This window comes from Chionomys nivalis, chromosome 5 (genome assembly GCF_950005125.1).
Source record: "Chionomys nivalis chromosome 5, mChiNiv1.1, whole genome shotgun sequence".
Lineage (NCBI taxonomy): Eukaryota > Metazoa > Chordata > Mammalia > Rodentia > Cricetidae > Chionomys > Chionomys nivalis.
The window spans coordinates 2753770-2768866 of record NC_080090.1 but is presented as its reverse complement, the minus strand read 5'-3'; the positions used below and the strand labels follow the sequence as shown (position 1 = coordinate 2768866).

At 40.3% G+C, this 15097-nt stretch overlaps 1 protein-coding gene across 1 annotated transcript in view; it reads right to left on the bottom strand.

Annotated features, from left to right (window-relative positions):
- The window catches only part of Aida (axin interactor, dorsalization associated), a 38178-nt gene extending 23101 nt beyond the window's left edge, over nt 1–15077 (bottom strand). Inside the window, exons 1-4 of the mRNA XM_057769246.1 lie at nt 14721–15077; nt 8035–8104; nt 500–553; nt 72–126 (exon numbers count right to left, since the gene is read on the bottom strand). Of these exons, the coding sequence (XP_057625229.1) occupies nt 72–126; nt 500–553; nt 8035–8104; nt 14721–14830 (289 nt within the window). The 5' untranslated portion in view covers nt 14831–15077. The remainder of the gene's footprint in view (nt 1–71; nt 127–499; nt 554–8034; nt 8105–14720) is intronic.
- Between the last annotated feature and the right edge of the window lie 20 nt (nt 15078–15097).

The following is a 15097-nucleotide window of genomic DNA, read 5'->3' as shown; positions in this document are numbered from 1 at the left end:
AAACAGTGTTGACATCTACCATGAATTATTTCCCTAAGGAGACGACAAGAGCACCAGAAGAAAACACTTACTTGGTTCTAGCTTCTTCAGGTCCTCCAGTTTAAATTCTTCTTGGGACTGTGTGGACTAAATTTAAAATATGCACATTACATCTTTTTACTACAAAGATTTCACTGTACCCTATGTCTCTTAAGTGGTAAAACCAAAAATTCAAAGTGACTCAAAATCTATTTCTTGCTTTCAAGGTAGGAAATGAAAAGTTCCAAACTGGGTTTTGTTTGTTTTACATTCCCAGAATATTAAGGCTAAATGCAATAGAAAAAAAAAATAAAGCTACATCTTTGATTGCTATAGTTTACAACATATGAACCAAACCCTGTGAGTGTGCATGTTACTGAGGAATTCCCTTGACTGTAAACTCTCCTGAGATGACACAGCACGAATGTCTACTATTTCAGCACAACAATCACGTCAGAAAGCTAAGAACACCTCTACTTACCTGTAACGCTGCACTTCGCAATTCTAAGCATGTGGCGATTTTGCCTATGGTTCTCTGTAGGGAGATAAAAAACAAGAATACTATACTATCAAATAATATCGGGCATTTTTTATCAGCAAGAGGCTTCTTCTTTTTTTTTTTTTTTTAAACAAGTTAAATCTTATTTTTCTGTAGCGTCTGGTAGACTCAAGAGAAGAAAAGCAGGACGCAAAGGCCTGAGATGAGTGAGGTATGTGTGTACTCTCCACAGTAACAGCCCACAAACAGTTCTCAATAAAGGTCACTTTGGTAACAGCTTTGAACATGATTTAAAGGGTAATGAATACAGTTAATAATGGAAACCAATATGAAATTTCCCTCCAAAATTAAAATTAGGGCTGGCAAGATGGTCTAGCAAGTGTTTGCTGCCAAGACTAATGACCTGAGTTCAATCCCCAGAACCTGCATGATCAAAGAAAGACCTACAAGTTATCCTTTAATGTCTATATGGATGCTATGGCCCATAAATCCACACACATGCACATACATACATAAACACTCACATACACATATATAAAATGCAAAAAAAAATCATTAAAACATTAAAAGTAGAACTACCATATGGCCCAGAAGGCCTACTCCTCGGTGAACAAAGGACATGACATCAGTATGTTCAAGAGATATTTAGACTCTCTTGCTTCCTGCAGTCCTATTCAGTTGCCACAAACCAGAAAGACCCCTAAGTATCCACTGACTGACACACGAATAAGGAAAATGTGCTCATCCATACAATAGGACAAGAAAAGACCATCATTTGGAATTAGGGATCAAGCTAAGCCAAGTAAGTCAGGAACAGAAAGGCAGGGACCACACACTCTCGTTCATCTGGAACATTAACAAGCTGAGCAGACAGAATGGTAGCTAGAGGCTGCGGAGAGACAGAGGAAGGGAGAAGGTGGCGAAGGAGTGCTAAGTTACAGTAAGACAGGAGCGAGAAGGTGCGCTGTGCTATCACCACACAGTGGGATATGGCATACTTCACAGAATCCAAAGAAAGAACCTGAAAGGCCAGGATGTGGTGTGGTTGGTAGAGTGCTCGCCTGACATGCACAAAGTCCTGGGCTCAATCCCTAGCACAACGGGCTAAAACCAGACACGGGGCACAGCCCTTAAATCCCAGCACTCATTCAAAGTCATCCTTTGCTACACAGCAAATTCTAAGTTGGCATAGGCTACACAAGCTTGACTTAAAAAAATAAAAGGGAATTTGAATGTTTTTATACTACATAATAATAAATGTTTGAGCACGTAAGTTTAATTTGATTTAAGTGTCACACAATAGATAAATGTACCAAAATTATCAACAGAGCATGCTGGTCCACCCATGACTTTCTTCAATCCCAGCACTTTGGAGGCAGAGGCAGGTGATTTCTGTGAGTTCATGATCAGCCTGCTGCACATAGTAAGTTTAAGGACAGCCAGGGCTACATAGTGAGAAACTGTCTCAACAAGATATAAACAAATAAACAAACAAATAAATCATATTGCCTGTTAATAGCTGGGCATGGTTGCACACGCCTTTAACCCAGCTTCCAGATAATTAGAAGCAGGTAGAGCTCTGTGATTTCAAGGTCACCCTGGTCTCCATTGAGTTCTGTCACAAAAATAAATACACACATTAATTAAATAATAAATTCAAATATTCCAACAAGAATGCCAATGAAAAATGCTCAGTGGCGTAGTTCCTACCAAGCTTTCCTATTTCTTCTCCATTCAGCCTATAATTCACCAAAAGATTTAAAATGTCTTAAGTCATTAGCACATTATCATAATGAAATCTGACTAAAGCAAACCTAACTTATTTAAATATATACATAATACAAAAAAATCAGTATCCAATAAATAGCAAGGAATTTGATAATCAGATACTTTCTATAACAAGATACAAAATGGACACTAATGACTCGGCCAATAAGATCATGTCCTACGTGACAAAGTATAAAGCGCGGACACGAGAGTCCACAAACTCCAACAACGGGAGCTTACACACCTTACCGAAGTACAGTGAGACATGCCTCAGAACCAAACTCAGTTTAGGAGGGTGATGCACAGTTCAAAGAGAAAGTTTTGAAAAAATAAAGTTCTATATTTAGATACAGCTTTTTACACACATGCACGCACATATAAATACATATATAATTCTAAGGACTGGAGAGATGGCTCAGTAGTTAAAGAGTACTGGTTGCTCTTACAGAGAACCCAGATTTAAGGCCCATAAATGACTTGGCAGCAGGAACTCCAAATGCAGAAATCCAAAAAAACCCTTTTTGGCTTCTGAAGGCACCAGGCATGCAAGTGGTGTATAGACATACATACAGACAAAATGTCAAACATAAAATAAAATGTCTTTTAAATTTTTGAAAGAATTCTATCTGCACTGAGATATATTAATATACTATTGTTTAAAAATGATAGTATCTACTTTCTTTTCTTCTTTATTACAAAATCTATTTAATTTCATACACGTAACACCTAAGATTAAAATATAGTTTAGCAACTTGTTCACTAATAAAATCTTAAATATAAACTTTTCTTTTTATAGAACCAAGAGCCTCTTATACAGAAATGCACTGCACTATAGCAAAAATATCAGTAGGCATTATTCATAACTATTTTAATGAATGACACCCAATCTCAGTACTAAAAAAGAAGTTGGCTGGGCTGTGGTGGCGCACGCCTTTAATCCCAGCACTTGGGAGGCAGAGGCAGGCGGATCTCCATGAGTTCGAGCCAGCCTGGTCTTCAAGAGCTAGTTCCAGGACAGGCTCCAAAAGTCACAGAGAAACCCTGTCTCGAAAAAACAAAAATAAATAAATTAAATAAATAAATAAATAAATAAAGAAAGAAAGAAAGAAAGAAGTGGGACATTATCCTTTCAGCTGTGGTAGTAAGTTAAAAACATGTAGATGCCCTTGATGTCAAAATGTTGTGCTGCACTGAAATATCACTGATAAATGATTAGAGAACTCAAGTCTAGGCAGGTCAGAGTTCAAGTTCAATAAGACTAAGCACTGGGGAGCCAGATGGCTCAGGGAATAAAAGGGGTAACTGTGCCTGCTATGCAAGCCTGCCAACCTGAGAGGTGAGGCTGGAAAAACCAGCTCCTGAATGTTGTTCTCCCTAGTAATTAAATTTTAAAATAACAATAATAAAAAAGGCTAAGCAAATAGCAATAGTGGCGCACAGCTTTAATTCCAACACTCGGGAGGCAGAGACAGGCAGATCTCTTGAGTTCAAGACTAGCCTGGTTTACAGAGTTCCAGGACATCCAGAGCTATACAGAGAAGCTCTGTCTCAACTGCTCCTAACCTTATCCCCCCAAAAAACTAAGCACAAAAGGTAAGATAAGTCAAATTTTAGATTTAAATTATTAGCATTCATGCAAACTAATTGTTCATACTTAGTACAGTACAGAAAGTCTAGATAAATGCTATTTTACTTTGCCATTTCCTCAGAAAATTGACAGCGAAAAGGAACAATTAGGAGAAAAGATTTTTAAAAAGTCAATTAAAGAAATATATTAATTGTGCTATAATGTATTCAATCTATATAAGAGAAAAATCAGTTGAAATATATGTAAAAAATATAGTCTCAGCTAACCCAGACTTTAAATAACTAGTCATCTTCTGTCTAGTGAGAGAGAGAGAGAGAGAGAGAGAGAGAGAGAGAGAGAGAGAGAGAGATAAAGACTATGTGTAAAGAGATGGGGGTAGCAAGACGGTTAGAGATAGGAAGGGAGACCCTAAAAATATATAACGTGTATATAGTACTGTTACCACTAAATTTACCACTAAATTGACTCAAAACAGGGAAAAGCTTTCTAAGCATCATGGGACAAGATGATCATTTCTATGCAGAAACTTACATGAGAAAACCTATGACACCAAGAAGGAATTCAATGGAATGAAGCATTTGGCAGCTTTCTATTAGTTATTATACTCAGTTGTCATAATAACAAAACTATTGAGAACTAAAATGAAAGCTAAGTAAATAACCATGAAAGGGTATGAATAAGAATAAGCTTTCTCGGCATGGTGATGCACGCCTTTAATTCCAGCACTCAGGAGGTGGAGGCAAGAAGATCTCTGTGAGTTCAAGGCCATTTTAGTCTACATAGTTAGTTTCAAGATAGTCAGGGCTACACCTTGATTAAAAAAAAAAAACAACAAAAATATATAAGCTAACAAAGACAACAACAAACATGCAAAAGTAGACAGAGAAAAGACCACGAGGCCCCTATGCTACACAAAGAACTAAGGCAACTAAGGAACACTGAAAGCAAGGTGGTCTTCCTCAGAGAAGAGCACATCAACTGGTCACCCAATACCAAATGGTCAGCCCTGAAAACACACATGTAAGTGACATTATGGACGGTGAACACATTATATTTAGGAATACGTATGCATATAAATATACACATATGCAAGCAATAACAATAAAAAAGAGGCTATGGATTTGAAAGAGAGTAAGGAGGGTTATACAGGAGGGTTTGGAGGGAGGAAAGGAAAGTGGCAATGATGACAGTATATCATAATCTCAGAAATAAAAGAAATATTTTTGTAGTGATATTTTATTTGTGTTGTATTAAATAAAGCTTGTCTGAAGAACAGAATGCAAAACAATCGTCAGCCATACAGGCCAGCAGTGGTGGGACACACCTTTAATCCCAGTAGCCACACTAGTTGGCCATAGAGGCTGGGAGGTGGTGGTACATGCCTTTAATCCCAGCACTAGAGAGGAATATAGGTGGAACTCACTCTCTTTCAGTCTGAAGATTTCAAAAAAGGAAGAGCTTTCTAGTGACTTGGCTGCTTTGCTTTTCTGATCTTTAGGTTGAACTCCAATATCTGTCTCTAGGTTTTTACTAGTAGAGCTCCATTTGGCACACAACCCTGAGATTAAGAGTCTCATATTTAAAAAACAAAAAAAAAAAAAAAACAAACAAACAAAAAACTATTAGCTTACTTTAAATTAGAAATCAGTGAGAATACCAAGAACAAGAACACATTACTAAGTAATGTTTCAGAGAGATTACTATTTCTGTTTTAGGATTTTTTTTTTTAATGCATGAAAAAGCTTCATTAGAACTTCCATGATTTAAGACTCTCCAGATTATCAAAAATATGCGGTTTTCTTTGGCTAAATTAGGTTTTTTTTGTTTTTTGTTTTTTGTTTTTTTTTTGATTTTTCGAGACAGGGTTTCTCCGTAGCTTTTTGGATCCTGTCCTGGAACTAGCTCTTGTAGTCCAGGCTGGCCTCGAGCTAAATTAGGTTTTGTAAAGACTTTTCTTTTTTTCTGGGTCAAGTTTCCCACTGAGTCTCATTACATTTGTAGCACCTGCACAGTACATGGACTGTTGTTCTTATTCTCACTGCTAACATCAATTTCCTACATATTCCTATCAATTCTTAAGAGTCTACAAAATAATGGGTTTCATTATTGCATTTCCTTTATGTTTTTTTATATTTAATGTCTTAAAATGCAGAATTATTATAATTTTGTATTGTAATATTGTAAAAATGCAAATTATTACCTTGAAACACATGATGTATCTTATAACAATCCTCTGAATAAATGCCAATAAACTTAGAGCCAACAGAGCTTTACTTATAAAATACTTTCAAGAGGTTACTATGAGCTAGAAAAAAAAATTCTGCTTCATGTGGTGGCTCACACTATAATTCCAGCATTAGGGAAGCTGAGGCAGGAGCACTGCCACAAGTTCAAGGCCAGTCAGAGATACAAAGTGAATACAGGCTACCTTGGGTTACAAAAGATAAGTCCCTGCTTCAAAAAGCCACACACACACACAGACACATGTGCGTGTACACACAGACACACACACAGACACATACACAAAATAAAAATAAGAGGAAGAGGGGACAGGATAGAAAGAATAAAGAACTGTAGAAATACTGATTTTTAAAAAATTCTTTTGATGGGTGATGGCACATGCCTTTAATCCCAGTACCTAGGAGGCATAGGCAGTTGGATTCCTAAGTTTCAGGCTAGTCTGCTCTACAGAGTGAGTTCCAGGACATCCAGAGCTAGACAGGGAAACCCTTTCTGGTTCTTTCAAAGTTTCACAAACTTTTGAATAGTAAATATAATTCTAAACTTTGCCACTATTACCAAAACACTGAAAATAGTAAAAAGCATTAACAACAAAAAGCAATTTAAAATAGAAAACATAAATTAATTTTGCCACAAATAAAGTAAAAAATCCACCATTTTTCTTTTTTCTTGAAGAAAATATAACTGTTTTTTTTTCTGTGGCTTATGGGCAACACACAACATTTAATTGACAACTACTTCCCTATGTGACAATCAAAAAAAGCCTATTATGGCTTTATTTGTGTGTGTTTCACTTGAATTTTTAAAGAAAATTGAACATTTAGAAGTGTACAGCTAGACTTACATCCATAATGTAGCACATAATGTAGATATGAGGTCTGATGCCAAGACACAGGCAGGCCCAGGTTCTGTCTGCTCACAGCAGGCTTGCTGGCAAGCATTCTAAGTAACAATTGTTTCAGAAACCCAGCGTCCAGGGATGAAGTGAAACCTCCTAGGTAAAGCTATCAGAGCTTTAGGACAGAGTGTCTTTCAAGGTCCTGCAGGACTCTAATCCCTCATCTCATAAAGACTTCTGGGCCCAGTGAGTTCTGATTCCGTCCGTCTAAAAGAGAAACAGAACTCACACAAAGGTGATCCCATCATTTGGGATCACACGCCTTTAATCCCAGCACTAGGGAAGTGGAGACAGGAGCAATATTTGGCTGGGCAGAGAGAGGAATATAAAGGGGAAAAGACAGGAACTCAGTGGAGTGTGGAGTCTGAGGTTGGTGGAGAGCATTGCAGGATCGTCCCTTTGTCTGAGCCTTGGTAGAGGTCAGATCTCTCTAGTGACTGGCTGTTTTGCTTTTCTGATCTTCAGCTTGAACTCAATATCTGTCTCTGGGTTTTTATTACTCATGCTACATCTGCCCTCCCAACTGCTGGGATTTATGGTGAGCACCGTCATTACCTGGCTAACAGGCCAGAGAATTCTTAATCTGTCCTGTTTTCTTTTTAGTCTTACACTTTTTGTTATTTGGTTTTGGTTTAATTTGGGGGTTGTGAGGTGCTCACTGGCTTATTTTGAGAGAAAGAATTAAGTGTGAAGTAGGATGAAATTATTCACAACCTTGCTTCCCCAGGTGACTGTAGAACAGTCTAGGTTTCCCCACCTTATTTAAAGTGAGAATGGCTGACTAAATAAATGGCAGGTCATCTCCAAATGACCACTTACTATCAGGCAAAACACAATCAATTGTTTTTTTGTTTGTTTTGCTTTTAACTTAAGCTTGAGAGAGACAGAGAGAGACAGAGACAGAAGAGCATGCATGCATGCATGCGTGTGTGTGTGTGGTGTATCTTGCTTACTGGACTGAAAAGATAGAAACCCTTTCCTTTTTATTTGTAATCAGATGCACCAGAGACTGTTTTACGGTACCTTTTGCTCTTCAGTGAATTCAGAATTATTGTGTTGAGCTTGGGCCTCCTTCTGTAGGTGTCTTGCTAATCTGTAAGAAGAAAACATTATTCAGAACTGAAAGTGAGCAAGCTATTTTTAACAGCAGCAGGATGATACAGGTTAATCTTTTAAAAACAATGGAGCACCATGCTTTGTTGTGATCATGTCAGTCTTCTTCAGCCTTAGAAGCACTCTGACTGTGCTACAATACTTTTCACACCATGTCACTGGGTAGAACCTCAGCTAAGACAGCAAGAGCAGAAAGACAGGCCTGGGGGGGGGGATGTGGAATCCAGCCTTCCCTGACCTGAACAGACTCCTCTGTAACTACCCAGATTCAACTTAGACTCTACTGCTGAGCTCTAACTGCTCTACTAGCTACAGATATTTTTATCAATCTATTTATTATTGATTTGCTGGTTAGTCCAAAATCAAATTACATCCATGACAAAGTGGGAATACTCTATCAAAATCCGCTTTTGAAGGTAATTGTTTTCGGAGAAAAGAGAATTCCACCATTCATAAATAGAAATCACTGATTACCCAATAATCCTATTTTTAAAATGGCAGCTATGGGCTGGTGAGAAGACTCAGTGTCTGCCTCAAAGCCTGATGACCCAGATTTGATCCCCAGGCCCACATGATACAAAGAGGGAACCAACTTCCTCAAGTTGTCCTCTGACCTCCAAACACAGGGTACACATATGTATGCAAACAGCAGGCTGACTGAGAGTTTTCAAGGGTGAATCAATGTTTCTACTCCACGTTCAACAGTAAGGATCAAACCTATATTTTAAAGAGTAAAGCAAAAAGCACCAACACTTAAAACTCTCTCTTTCACACACATACGCACTCATGGGGGTAGGGAGAGGGTTCTTGAGAAATATAAAAATGGCCATTAAGAAGACAAAAAGATTCATATCATTAGTCATAAGAAAACGCTTACCAAATGACAAGCTACCCCTTCACTGCCAAAGATGGCTATGATTTAAAACATAAAACAAAGGGAGAAAATAACAGGTGTTGAAGAGGACGGACAAAAGCAGGATCTCATACCCTGCAGGCAAAAACACAGAAATAGTACCAATCATAGGGAGAAGTTTGGTAGTTTGTCAAGTAATTAACTACAGACTTAGAGACCCAGCAATTTCATACAAGGTATACATCCAAAAACCTCAAAATATATGTTCACATGAAATCCTTGTACACACATGCATTATTCATAATCACCAAAATGTGGGAACAACTGAAATGCTCACTGACTAATGAGTGAATAAATAAAACGTGCTATTCCCATTCATGAAACCATTTTCTTTCTTTCTTTCTTCCTTCCTTTCTTCCTTCCTTTCTTCCTTCCTTTCTTCCTTCCTTCCTTCCTTCCTTCCTTCCTTCCTTCCTTCCTTCCTTTCTTTCTTTCTCTTTGTTTGTTTTTTGTTTCTTGAGACAAGGTTTCTCTGTGTAGCTCTGGCTGTCCTGGGACTCGCTCTGTGGACCAGCATGACCTCAAACTCAGAGAGTCACTTGACTCTTTCTGAGTGCTGGGATTAAAGGCGTGCACCAACACCCAGCATGAAATATTTTTCACTGGGACTGAAAAAATACCTCAGCAGTTAAGAGCACAGGTTGCTCTTGCAGAGCAACCAGGTTCAACTCCCAACACATAATAATTCCCAAGCATCTGTAACTCCAGTCCCAGGGGGTCCAAAATACTCTTTGGAGCTCTGTGGATACCAGGCACACATGTGGCACACATACATATAGACAAAACACCTATACACATAAAATTTTTAAAAAGAAATATTATTCAGTCATAAAGAGGACTGAAATTATGATAACATGTTATATATAATATGAATTTTAAAAATATGCTAAATGAAAGAACCTACATTAAAAGGCAATGATTCCACGCAAGTGAAAAGTCCATAATAATAAACCCATTGAGACAAAAAATGATGAGTAGTTGCTTCTACCTATTGATTTATTTTCTCCCAAAGCTGGGAATATATTTTCTCCCTAAATGGAACTTGTAGACTTTCACGGACTAATATGGCCATTTTCCTTGTTCAGGACTCATGCTGATTGGTATGAAGTAGTTCTTAGAAATGCAGCTTATAGGATTATAAATCAACTATATGCTGAATTTATATGATATAAATTTATACGTGACGCCTCTTGAATTTAGGGACATCACACTGTGACACAGTTGCTCAATCTGAGTAAGTCTATACATAATTTGCTAATTGCGGTTATTAGGTCAAGCAGGGTGATCACCAGAAGAAAAAACACAGCTTGAAATTCTTGTTCAGATACTAACAAACAATAGTAAAGACACTAAATTTAAAGAGAATCTCATGTACAAAAGGTAGACAACAGACCAGGAAGATATATTACAAAAATAAAGAACTTACATCCAGAATATATAAAGAACCCTTAGAACTTTATTTGTGCAAGGTAATTCAATTTTTTAAAAGATGCAGAAAAGATCTGGAAGGTACACAGAAACTTACAGAAGGAAAATAAGTATGAAAAAAACCACTCCACACCACGAGTCATTTGTGAAATGTAAATTAAAACCACAGTAGAGTGTGCTATATGCCCTCCGGAAGGGATGCAATTAGACAGTAACACATGCTAGCTGCATGAGAAAAGCCCTTCCTTCCACTGCTGGCAGAAACATGAAATGGTATCCATATTCTGGGCAGTGACGCAACAGGTTTCCTTTAAAAGTCACACATCTAACACCAGACCCAGCAATTCCTCTCATTGGCATCTATCTCCTCAAAAGGAATGGAAATGCATGTCCACATAAGGAATTACCTGGGCTGGTAAGATGGCTCAGTGATTAAGGGTGCACACTGCTCTTGCAGAGAACCTGAGCTGTTTCCAACACCCATGTCAGGCAGATCACAAGTGCCTGTAACTCCAAGAGACCCAAACTTCTGGTCTCCCAATTTCAGACACCTGCACACATGTGTGTACACCTCCCCCCAACACACATAATTAAAAGTAAAATTTAATTTTGAAAAAGAATTGCTGAAAATGTTAAGGCAGCATTGCTGATAATAATCAAAACTTGAATGTCCGTTAATTAGTTGAGTAGGGTCATGAAATGTGATGCACCTATACAATGTAACATTTTTGCTCACTAGCAAAAAGTGAGACAAGCTAAATGAATCTTAAATATTATGCTAAAAATCATCGCTAAGTAATTATTACACAAAATGTCCAGGAAAGACATTATGAAGACAAAACATAGGTAAGTGGTTGTCTGAGGGTCAAGAATGTGGCATGAATGCAAGTGAGCACAAGGGACCTTTGGAGGGGATGGGGACGGCCTGAATGCGGTGTGGGGACAACTGCACAGATGGGACATGCAAAATGTGTCAGTTTGTGGTGTACAAGTTATACTCAATAGTTTTTGTTGGTGACGGTGGTGTTGTTTGTGTTTGGAATCGGGGTCTCACCTTGCAGTCCTCCATGGGTGGCCTGGAACTGGTTATGTAGAAAATTCTAGACTCTAACTTGCCTGCCTGACTCTCAAGTACTGGGAGTTAAAAAAAAGAATGGCAACAAAAACTCTCTCTTTTTTTAATGTTTTAAAAGTCAGGCAAAAATACTTTAATCTTTTAAATACATAAACTCAAATTTCACGTGAATGGAATCCTAAAGGTGAGACCTGATTCTGTGCACTGAAGGAAAAGCTACATTTTCTGGAGAATCAGATGAACGAACAAAAAAAACTGGTTATGAGCAATGGGAAGAAAATAGTTCAGTAGTCTTCTCTAGGGGCTGGAGAGATGGTTCCACAGTTAAGAACACTTGCTGCACAATCCTGACTTGAACCCCAGCGCCCACATCACTATCCAAGCATCCCCAGCACACCTGTAACCCCAGCACCCACACCACTAGCCAGGCATGCCAGCACCAAGAAAGCAGAGACAGGAGGATCACCGAGGCTGGATAGCTTTCAGTCTAGCAGAGAACATCCATGGAGGGATCTCAGAAGGAAAGTGGAGTGATGGAGAACGTTCACTGTACACACAAGTGCACATAACTCACATAAACACAAAGGAACCTTTAAAAGTTCTCTAGGGTCTCATCTCATCCTACAATGGTGCCTACAAGTAAAACAGGACTACTCTTAGGAGGTGTCTTAAATATACCTGGAGCACATGACTGACTGACAGGAACCTTATCGCTACAGACAGAAATTAGTGTGTCTCATCCATCTGTAGCAAAGAACCAGGTTTTCTCTCCACCGGTTCCCGGCTGATACTCTGCAGAAATAAGAAAAAAACAAAACAAAAACAAAACAAAACTACTGCTAACAGGCAGGTGAGATGGCTCAGGAGGTAAACTGCCTGATGACCTGAGTCAGTTCCCGGGAAGGCGAGAACTGGATCCTGCTAGTTTTCTTTGACCTCCATACAAAGGCACCAGGCACACGTGTTGTGTGCAAAAATACATCCAGGCAGAACACTCATACACATAATAAAACTTAAAAATAAAATATAGTATTCTTAAAGTGAAAGTACATATACTATGCCTCCAACATTGTATGACTATGAAGACAGCATGGCTGCCCAGTTAAAAACCCCAATTATCCCTGACTTCTCCCTTAATTCTTGATATCTAGCCAGTGACTAAGTAATTGTTCACATTATTATCATGGTCCTCGGTTGGCCTCCTTTGCTTCAGTCTTTCCTCCCAAAAAGTGTGTTCAAAAATAAGAAAAGGCAACTTGTTTCTATTTCTGGTAGATTAGGAAGATGTAAATTCTTGGCCTCATTTATGCGTAGCCTGAAGGTTACAAAGTTTACAATCACTACATTTCTATTGGATTCTGACAGTGCCGCTTTATAATAACTGGAGAGTGTAGTACTCTGCTGCTCTCCAGCACAGTGGCCAGTGTGGAGACTCAACAAAGGATCTGCATGTGCCTGTTACTCTCATTCCCACTAAGCAGCCTGCATATTCAATTTTCCTTTGTAATTCCAATTAGACATGGCATTCTTCACTCTCCATTGGGAGGTTTGCTGCCCAGTCCCAGCAGCTGCTAGGTTCACTGCATCACAAGCAAGAGGCAGCTTTGCATTTCAGGCCACTTTAATTACTATAGATGGTGACACACACAAACGCTCGCGGGCTACCCAATCAAGGTACAGAAGACTGCATTCTGCAACAATGGAAGGACTCTTGAAATTTGTTTACAGAATTCGTCTGTCAATGTTTTAATCAAACAAAGCAATTTATTGTTAATTCAAATATCAGCGGAAAGGGACTGAAGTTAGAAAACCCCCCAGATTTCAAAGGTATCATATTGTGACCCCAGTTTTTTAAATTTTGTTAAAAAGAAAAAGAATTCTATGCCTAGTGGGCAGTTATAAAAACAAATGAAATCACCTGGGAGTTCAAAATACATGTTAGTGGTTGTCCATAGCACAACACCCAGAGCACTACAGTTTTGAATTTATAGACGACCTGTCAGTTATGACCGGCAGAGAACACCTATATATCCAAACTATCTCATGGACTAGCCAAAAACAAGTAGCTATTGTTGGGAAAGGATAGGAGTTTTGATTCTCCTAAGTATCAGTCTTGTATTCTTTCCAGAAAAAGCGAAGGGGATGGTCTCACAATTCGAGAAACATCAAAGAATTTATTTTAAAACCGAGAATTAATGGTAACAGTTCGCAAACAATAACATTTAATGAGCAGTTTCTTTTAGTAATAAGTCCAAGAAACTAACCAAGATGTTTATACAGCTTTTATAAGTGTCTAAAGCTTAAGTGGAAGAACCAGAAAGAGATCATGAGACTTGGGTGGAGGAAGGAAACCAGTCTTCACTTGTACCCTGAGGCTATACATTGTACACAGGAAAAGGGGGAGGAACCCACGGAGGGAGTGGCGGCTCCTGGTCCTGGTCTACTAATTCACTATTTTGCTCCCCTCTATTCACATCCTGCGCGGACTCCACCCAAAGCAGCCAAGCGAGAGGGTGGGTGGGACTCACAGCCTAGCAAATAACAGTCCCAGAAATCGAAAACGAAATCGAGCAGGAATTGAGAAAACACCGCTCACCAGACAGAGGGGTGGAGGAGGGCGAGGAGCAAGCAGGGACCCTTCTCGTGGCAGGAGAGGCATCCCTTCCCCTTCCCGGGGACAACCTCCACTCCCGCCCTAGCACATCCCTCCTCTCCTACACGTGGAGAGTGCAAGACACACACACATGCAGAACATGGCCACTCATGCCCTGAACGTGGGCGGAGAGCACACAAGTATTCCCTGGGCATTTTCGAAGATTTTTGTTTCCCCTGGAGGGGTGGCAACCTGGGAGAGGCGGCGGGAAGGAAAGGAGACTGCCTGCAGAGCCCAGGGCCCTAGGGAAGCTCTAAGGGAACGAAGGAGAGAGCCAGTGAGGGCCCCAGCTACCTGTTGAATGGACCCGGCCCTGTGCAGAAGAGGGACGAGGAGAGAGCTTCCCCGGAGGGCGGACGGGGGGTCCCCGAGCAGCCGGATCAGGGCCCATGGGATCTCAGCCCTAATGCTTGCGGAGTGGGGGGGACACCCCAAGAAGCCTGCGCTGCAGGACACAGTGATGCGAGACCTGAGCAGAAACAAGGGGTGGCGACCTGCCTGGCCCGTTCCCCCGGTTAGTCACTCACATCTGATACTCGTCTATCGCCTCCACCAGCTGGCCCCAAGAGTCGAAGTCGGCGCCTCTCCTAAGACTGGCGCCCCAGCGCTGCAGCAGACTCCGGGTCACCTCCGACATGGCCGGTCCCCGCCCCGGCCCCCTCCCGCCCCTACCCCAGCAAGGCCGGGCTCTAGGGCGCCATCCTCCCCGGGCTTGGCCCTGGCATTAACAGGGCCGGGAGGAACCGCTAAGGCCACCACCGCCACCCGCCGAGGAGCCGCCCAAACCCATTTGCCGCCACAGCCAAACTTTGCGGCTCCAAGACGGCCGCCCCGCCGAGGCCACGCCCCTAAGCCACGCCCCAGTTAGGTTGAGGCCGCCCCGACCCGCCAAGGCCATCGCTAA